Below are 8,695 nucleotides of genomic sequence, written 5' to 3' on the forward strand. Positions count from 1 at the left end.
ACCCGCAAAACAGCTAGTTGGTTGGCAGCAGAGCTCTCAAAAGAAGGCCACCAGGTGGCTCTGCTGAGTGGAGAAATGATGGTGGAGCAGAGGGCTGCTGTGATTGAGCGCTTCCGAGAGGGCAAAGAGAAGGTTCTGGTGACCACCAATGTGTGTGCTCGTGGTACGCAGAGACTGTCCTGGAATCCTAGGCTCAGGCACCCAGCCCTGTTAGCGAGAGAAGTCCTTATATCCAGGAGACTTGGATGGTCTCTAGGAGCCCTCTGGGGTTGGCGGGGATAATCCTATCCTTTTCAGGAGAGATGGGATTTCCCTTCGGGTGATGGGAATTTATAGAAGCCAACAGTCATGCCCAGGTACAAGGAGACACTCAAAACAGAGCCAGCTCTTCCCAGAGCATCTCCACTCTTGCGTGTGTAGCAAAGACTTGCTTTGTGGTTTCATGGTTTTAGTACCTGCAAGGTTCTGGTACGTACGCCAATATGTGTCCTCTCTTGTGCCTGCACCCCAGGACTTTGGACTGACTTGGTGTCAAATAGCTCAGAGGTGACCTGCTGCAGACTCTCCCTCCACCAGAGTGGGTGCATGGCTGACCATGTCTTTGGCCCTGACTCCTCTGTGTCCCTCCTTTGTGCAGGCATCGATGTTGAACAAGTGTCTGTCGTCATCAACTTCGATCTTCCTGTGGACAAGGATGGGAACCCAGACAACGAGACCTACCTGCACCGGATTGGGCGCACTGGCCGCTTTGGCAAGAGAGGCCTGGCTGTGAACATGGTTGACAGCAAGCACAGCATGAACATCCTGAACAGAATCCAGGAACATTTTAATAAGAAGATAGAAAGATTGGACACAGATGATTTGGACGAGATTGAGAAAATAGCCAGCTGAGAATCTCTACCAGCCACTGGTGCCCACCCTCGGGGCTGCCCCTGCCCAGGAGACGAGTGCTTTCATGGCACAGGCCTCAACTGTCACCACAAAGACAAAGGCATGAGGAGAGGAGCTACCTACCTCATTTTAAATTACGTTTGGACTTGACAAAAAATTTTGCAAATGATGAGGGATGGTAGAAAAATTATTTACACCACTGTGGAAGATTAGGCGTGAATACACAGAAATTTACCTTTTGGAAATTTCGTCAGTGTTTTGGCCAGCATTTTTCTCATCATTACCTAATCTAGATATTGTGGCTAAATCCAGGATCCCCTGCAGAGAAATCCCCGCCTGTTCTCTGGCTTGGAGTGTGGGGGCCAGCCTCCAGCATCTGTGGAAATGACACAATAGAAGTGAAGAGGGATTACAGAAGGAGAGGACGCCCACAGTAGATAGGAGTTATGCCTCGACATGGTATCTGGAGGCTGCCATGAGGCAGCAGTGGCGGCCTGTGAGCTGCTACTTTGGACTGACTTGGTGTCAAATAGCTTATCTGCATATTGCCAGCCCCTCTGTCCTGATGCCCACACTAGGAAGGTATTTGCTGTGATGGACAAAAATGCCAGCCTCTGGGCCTTTGTATGCAGGCTTGTGTCTCAGGACCATCACCAGCCCTTTTCAGCAGGTTTGATCTGTGTATGGTGTACATTGGATTATTGGTGGGTCCTTTGCTTGTGCTTGGGCAAGTCCTGTGGAGAAGTCATCGTGGAGAAATGGTGGTAGACGTAGCTTGCCACAAAATTTGGTTTCACTGGTACTTGCAGCATATTTTTTGTGTTGCCTTGTTCCTAGCCCAAGCAAATAAAAGGTGGTCTGGGATTTGGATTCTCAGTGAAAATTGTGGTTCAGGTTTCTAATGGCCAGCCTCAAGGCAGCTTCAGCAATAGTCACAAATCTTTTTTTGCCTCCAGATCCCAGAAGTTTTGTCAGATTTGGGGAATGATTACAGATATTTGGCATCTTGATTGTAAAGAGGTTCTGAACATCTGTGTTCCCAGGGCCTGGAATATACAAACAGGTGCAACCGAGGGACTAGATGGACTACAGCCATTCATCTATCCAAGGCACGAGTAACTGCCAAGGCCTATGCTCCATCCTTACTTGGCATCTATGCATAGGACAGTTAGAACAAAGAATAGAAATGGAAACTTTCTTACACCTGGCCAAGGTTCTTGGTACCCAGAGTGACAGAGCAAAATGAGATGAAACTCAGGTGCAAGAGCAGTCTCAGACCCCCAACCAAAAGGAGTCCTCTTCAGCTCTTTGGCCTTGATATGGAATGTACTTTATCTAGGACCTAGAAGAGGAATTTTACAATTATTATTATTTTGTGTGTGGTTCTGGGGATCAAACCCAAGGCCTATACATGCTAGGCAAGCGCTCAACCACTGAGCTATACCCTTGGCGTGGTAGAAGACTTTTATATGATTAGAACCATTCTAATCCCAGATCATCTTTGAGGCATCTCTGTTTTAAGGCCAGGCTGTCACCTGGAAAGGGAATGGGCCCAATATCAGCCTCCCGGTGCTTTCCTTAATCTGACATTGTGAAAAGACTGTGACAGACTGTCAATTCTGACACATTCTCCTGTGGGTACTTGATGGTGTAGTTTTCTGTGTACTCCTGGTCAACGTTGACCCATCATAGGAGTCTCGTAAGAAGAAAAGAAATGTTATAGTCTCCTGAAGTTCTGTGGACCAACTTTGAAATAACTAAAAACAAGGACAATAAAGAAATATATAAACTGCTCACTAGGCTGCAGGCCGACTCCACTCCTCACAATAGGTATGACTCATCTACTATTGCAGTCCCAAATCTGAGAAGGAAAATGGGAAATGGTGTACAGCTGATTCTTCAATAGTAGGAGTAAATGAATTTCTGGTGGAAGTGTAGATCAATAGTTCTTAATTTGGGGTCTTAGACCTCTGAGAATTCACTGGATGGGTTTCATGGAGTCTATGAAATATATGCATTAGTTTGAGTTTAAATGCATTTTCTTGGGGAGACTCCCAAAGGATTATGCATCTTTTAAAAAGCCTAGACACCCCCTATTGTAGATGGTTCTGGAACGTCATCCCAGTGTCACTGTGGATCATATCCCTTCACAGTCCATATTCATTCCTGCCAGTGCCTGTCTCCAGGGCTCAGTGGTCCACAGCTGCTTCTGTGACCTAGTGCAGCCTGGAGACTTCAGTGATGTAAAAAATGTATTGAATTTAGTTAATTTTGGTCCCCAGGGATTCTTTTACTGATTTTATTTATGGAATGATAAGCTGTGCCCTAAAAGAGAGAAACTCAGGAAAGAAAATTTTGGTCCAGTAGAAAATACTGGATGTTCATTATCCATAAACAATGGATTTTATTAGGATTTTTTTTTGTGTCATTTATTGGCTGTGTTCTTATTGGCATAAGAACAAATCACTTGTTGATATATTCTTTATTGGTGTTAACTAAGATGTGTTCTCATTCATGAGTGTGCAAAGGAAACAGCATGTTTTTGGTTACTGTTATTAGTACTAAGCGAAGACTCACATGGTATTTCTTAAGCTAGTTATAGCCTGGTATTATGGGCTTGGAGATAGGTCTTCTCTTTGTCATTCCCATCTTGTTTCTTATTTAACATGTAGAATATTCCATATAAATATCAATGATGACCAGAAGGTAAGGATTTCTGAGGATAGAGAAAGTTTTGTGAAGAAATGGAGCTTGCATATGAGAGAAAAGCAAGATTCCAAGTGACAAGAAGAGTGCCCTAGGTAGGGGAAGGGAATATTAAGACTAACGCAGGATGGGGCTATAGCTCAGTGATAGAGCGCTTGCCTTGCAGGTGTGAGGCCCTGGGTTCAATCCTCAGGACCACATAAAAATAAACAAAGGTATTATGTCCATCAACTAAAAAAAAAAAGACTAAAGCAAATTCACCAGGATGATGATAGAAGTACACTGGAGAGGCAGGGAGATGAGCAGCCTAGCTATGTGTGTAGAGAAAAGTCTCTTCAGATAGAAAATGAAGATTGATTCTTTAAACAGTGTCTTAGTCCTTTGTGCTGCTACACCAAAATACCTGACTGTAATTTATAAAGAACAGAAATGTATTTCTCACAGTTCTGGAGGCTGGAAAATCCAAGATCAAGGAGCCAGCAGGGCTGACTGACCTCTGATGAGGACTGCTCTCTTCCTCCAAGATGGTACCTTGTTGCTACTCTTGAGGGAAGGACACTGTGTCCTCACATGGTAGAAAGTATGGAAGGGCAAGCAAGTGTTCACTTTAGCCTTGAGCTCTTCTGTAAGGATGCTTTGACTCTCCCAAAGGTCACACCTACACACACCCCCTCTAATGGGATTGAACCCAGGGCACTTTACCACTCAGCTACATCTCCAGCCCTTTTTATTTTTTGAGACAGAGTCTTGCTAAATTGCAGAGGCTGACGTTAAATTTGGAATCTTCCGGCCTCTGTCTCCAGAGTGACTAGGATTATAGATGTGCACCACTGTCCCTCTCAAGGTCACAACTTCTTAATACTGTTGTATTTGGAAATTAAGTTTCAACCTGAATTTTGGAGAGGGCACCATCATTTAAACCATAGTAAATGGTGTTTGAACTTAGTGGTAAATTTCCATAGATTCTTAAATTATAAAAGGGAAATGATGAAATTTTTTTTGAGAAGAATTTGTCTAGCAGAAATACATAGGATATTGAATATATTGGAGGTAGAAAATGCTGACAGCTAAGCCAGATTTTATTGCATCTGTCCCATCATACCCCCAGTGCTGAGATGTCATTTGGCTGTGTGGAAAACAAAAGAAGGAATGCACTGGGGAAATTGAAGAAGAATGGTAGGCCTTAACACCTTGTTATTCCAAGAAGGATCTGTGGTTTGTAAAAAAATCACTGCAAAAAACAATCTGAAGAAACCCACAATGAGAGTGTGGAAAGAACAGATTGCATTAGAATTGAATCCCTGTCATGTATGATGCCAGGCCTTCCACCTTTATAAGAGGGCTGATCCTCCTTCACCACACCACTCAATGTGTGGTAGATTTCAGGGGCCCTCTTCAGGTTTCTCTTGGTCTTGGACACAGACACCAGATGCTTGGGAACCCCTTGTAGTTTTTTACATGAATGGTTTTTTTTGCTTGAGAATAAATATTCCTTATTCTGTTGTCTGAAAAACAAAACAAACAAACAAAAAAAAAAACAAAAAAAAAACCAAGAATGGCATGAAAAGAGACTTGTAGACCAGTGGTACAGAATAGAAGACACAGATACAAACCCACACAATACTCTTGAATTAACTTCCAAATTTCAGAACCCATGTCCCCTTCTCTATGAATCACTGCCATTTTCCATAATACTATTAGCTTCTTTGTCTCTACAAAGTGGCCTGAAGCTTGATTCTATATGGTACCACTTAGCCAATTGCCAGAAATATTCCTTGAATGGACAAAAGACAGAATGAGGAAAGGAGGATAATCAAGGGAAGGAAAGAAAGGAGAAAGGGGCTTTATGTCTGAGAGATCAAGAAAGATTCCGTTGTCACTACAGATAATAGAAGGGTGTTCCCTATTCCAGGTCTCTTTGTTAACAAATAAGGCATGTAACTTGACATTTGAAAATTGTGTTCTGAAGAGAAGTGGGAGATCTGTTTGCATTTCCAATGCGATCTGCGATGCCATTCAGTAAAATGCTGCAGTGACTTCACAGACCGCTGTGTTGCTGTGCAGCTACTGACCAGCTGACCAGTGTGTGGGCCACGTCTGATTGCCCTGCTAGATCTGTTTCCTCCTCTCTCCTGCAACCCTTCCTCAGAATTGGTCACCAGAGGTGGTGGTTCTCATTCCAACCATTTATTGTACTTAATACAGTCTCCAGGTTGGTCCATGTCACAAATGACAACATTTTGTTTCTTTTTGTGGCTGAACTGTCTCCCATTATGTATATATTCCATCATGTATATCTACCAAATTTTCTTTATCGATTAATTGGTTGATGAACACTTAGTTTGTTTCTATGTCTTGGCTCTTATAAATACTGCTATAGCACATATGGGGGTGCAGATATCTCTTTGACTGACTGATTTCATTTACTTTAGATATATATCCAGTAGTGGGAAAGCTGGACCATACGTTGTCTTATTTTTAATTTTTCGAGGAATCCCATATCAGTTCCCATAATGTCTGTTCTAGTTTGCATTCCTACCAACAGCATGTTGGTTCCTTTATTTCTACATCCTCATAATTAGACTTTTGAATTTTTGATGGTTACAGATTCATATATATTTGTAAGAAATAATACAAAGAGAAGTGTGCAGCCTTTACCCAGTTTCCTCCAATGTTATCATCTTACAAAATTGTCTTATAATAGTACAACCAAGATATTGAAACAGAGAAAGTCAGAACAGAGAGAATTTCCATTTTAAGAATATGTGATGTTGCCCTTTTATAGCCATCTCCTGCATTTCCTGACGACCCTCTTACCCATCTCTAACTTGATTTCCATTTCTGTGTTTTTGACATGTCAAAATGTTATGTACATTGTAATAATTATTCCCCTAGTTGAATGAAGATGAATATCTTTCAAAGTTTAGGAGATATTCTATTTTATTTTCTGTACATTTTGTCTTTTCACATTTTATATCCAGTTAATTTTCATAAACTTGATACAATTCTTTGTATAATAAGGTACTTGGTCTCATGTACAAAATACTATATTATTTACTGTGCACAAATTGTATAATTGTGATTACATTTATCATTTTATGATATCTTGGCTTGGGATTATACTTAGGAAAACTTGTACTATTTGGTGATTTTAAAAATGTATCCGCATTTTTCTTCTAACATTTTCCAGTATTATATACTCTTTTTTTATTTTTTTACTTTGATTTTCTGATTCATCATTATCAAGATGACAATTCATAAAAGATGTGAAGAAAAATTCAATTTCTAGTTGTCTACCTAATTTTCCTAAGTAATTGAAATAAGATTTCAAACTGATACCATTCTTTGTGATTTTTATATATTAATTATGATGACAGTGTTTTTCAGAAAGTCAAAGAAATATCATTGGGTTTTCCTACAGTATTATAATATTAGGAGGAAGTACAGATTTTTTTCTTTAAAGCTTTAAGAAAGCTGTATTCCATGATGCAATACTGTTAATGTTATGCCGTGAATTTTCACAAAAAAGTAGAAACCCTTATTAATTATCTGTGGCCAATTACTCTATTCTATAAATGTATGTTGTGCCTGGTGTTGATCTTGGCAACACTGGTCAAGCAGCTGTGCCATCATAGATTCATCTGCTTCTTTACCATGTTCTCCAGGTCACTGAATCAGATTCCCTGGTTTCTGGAGGGATGGCTGGTGACAGTAGGATTGCAGCTGCTTCTCTCTCAGAAACACAGTTAATAGCATACAGCCTCACAACTTCCAAGACTTCTGTTGACATTGTAGCTGAAGAGCTCTTTTGCTTTTATTTTTATTATATTTTACTCTTCACTTATGGGTATGTGATTTTCTTCTTTGGAAAAGATACATTAAAACATTTCCTGAATAAGGAGGGAATTGAAACATTTACTTAACAGAATAAAGAGCTGCATTTTATTTTAGCCATTTTAGACACAAAGGAATACATCTTCCACTTACAGTTATATGCTAATCATAGTATTAATTGCAAGCTGGGCACAGTGGTGCTCACTTGTAATCCCAGTGACTTGGGAGGCTGAGATAGGAGGATCACAAGTTCAAGGCCAGCCTGGGCAACTTAGCAAGATCTTGTCTCAAAACTAAAAGTTCTTGTGGTTCCACATGAATGATTTAAATTACATGTCCACTACAACCCAATGAGAGTTCTGATCACTCCACCTATTGCCAATGCTGAATGCCTTTGTTTTTCTAAATCTTTGTTAATTTGGTAGATCAGAATAGTAGCAAATGATTTTAATTTGTGTATTTTTGAAGTTTCAAGAGAATGATTAGACTAAATGGCCTACATATGCTTGTGTCTTTTTCTTAACTTTCCACTCTGTTCCAAGAATCTTATGTACATTCTTACAGAATAAATATGCTCTTATAACTATCAGTTTAAAAAAAAAAGTGGGGCAGGGTTGTGGCTTAATGGTAGAGCACCTCTGTGTTCATCCCCAGTGCAGACCCCAAAAAGAGACATTAATTGCAGCAAGATAGAGTTTGAGATGGAGGAGGTAACCCATCTGACTTTTTCCTGGAATATTTTCTCCTTGGTCGGAAGAACTTGTCTTTCTTCCGACTTCATCAGAGTAGATTACAAATAATGGATCCCTGCTTTCTCTTAAAAGGAACTGTTGGAACTTCGACATGCTTATCAAAAACTAAGAAGACAGTACCAGGTGAAGGTGGCAGAACTGAATCCTGCAAACAGCCCAGTGGATCAGAATGAGGCAGAAGCAAAGAAACTCAGATTTCAAGCGGAAGAACTGAAACTGGGACTGAACTAAAAAGAAGATGAGGTACTTTATAAATAAGCATGTAAGCATGTGTTGGATGGCTTCAAACATCACTTTATAGTGTGTATGAGGCATTTTGTTCTTTATTAATGCATCATTAATCAGGGTAAAAACCTTCATATTTTAACAACTAAAGTCAATTTTAAAAATTATATGGAAAGAGAAGAAAGATTACAACATGCACATTTGAGTGATAATAGTATGTTTATAGCTTTAACGTTTCAGCATAGTCTGGTGTGTGTGTGTGTGTGTGTGTGTGTGTGTGTGTGTGT

The 8,695-nt window shown here is 40.3% G+C and overlaps 1 protein-coding gene and 1 long non-coding RNA gene across 4 annotated transcripts in view; one reads left to right on the forward strand and one right to left on the reverse strand.

Moving 5' to 3' along the window:
* The window catches only part of Ddx19b (DEAD-box helicase 19B), a 61,517-nt gene that overhangs the window by 29,580 nt on the left and 23,242 nt on the right, over positions 1 to 8,695 (forward strand). The window contains exons 10-11 of one of the 3 annotated variants that reach the window (XM_015496084.2): positions 1 to 163; positions 638 to 5,100. The exons of 1 other annotated variant lie outside the window; for it this stretch is intronic. In XM_015496084.2, coding sequence (XP_015351570.1) covers positions 1 to 163; positions 638 to 891 — 417 coding nt within the window. In that variant the 3' untranslated portion in view covers positions 892 to 5,100. Of the gene's footprint in view, positions 164 to 637; positions 5,101 to 8,695 lie in introns of those variants that run through there. One more of the 3 variants, XM_015496085.2, reaches the window with a different exon arrangement.
* Positions 169 to 1,262, reverse strand: LOC125613052. Its single transcript, XR_007343544.1, has 2 exons — positions 1,127 to 1,262; positions 169 to 804 (listed from the first exon to the last, which is right to left on the reverse strand). It is a non-coding gene; the product is annotated as an uncharacterized LOC125613052 (long non-coding RNA).

The sequence above is a fragment of the Marmota marmota genome, unplaced genomic scaffold (genome assembly GCF_001458135.2).
Source record: "Marmota marmota marmota unplaced genomic scaffold, marMar, whole genome shotgun sequence".
NCBI lineage: Eukaryota > Metazoa > Chordata > Mammalia > Rodentia > Sciuridae > Marmota > Marmota marmota.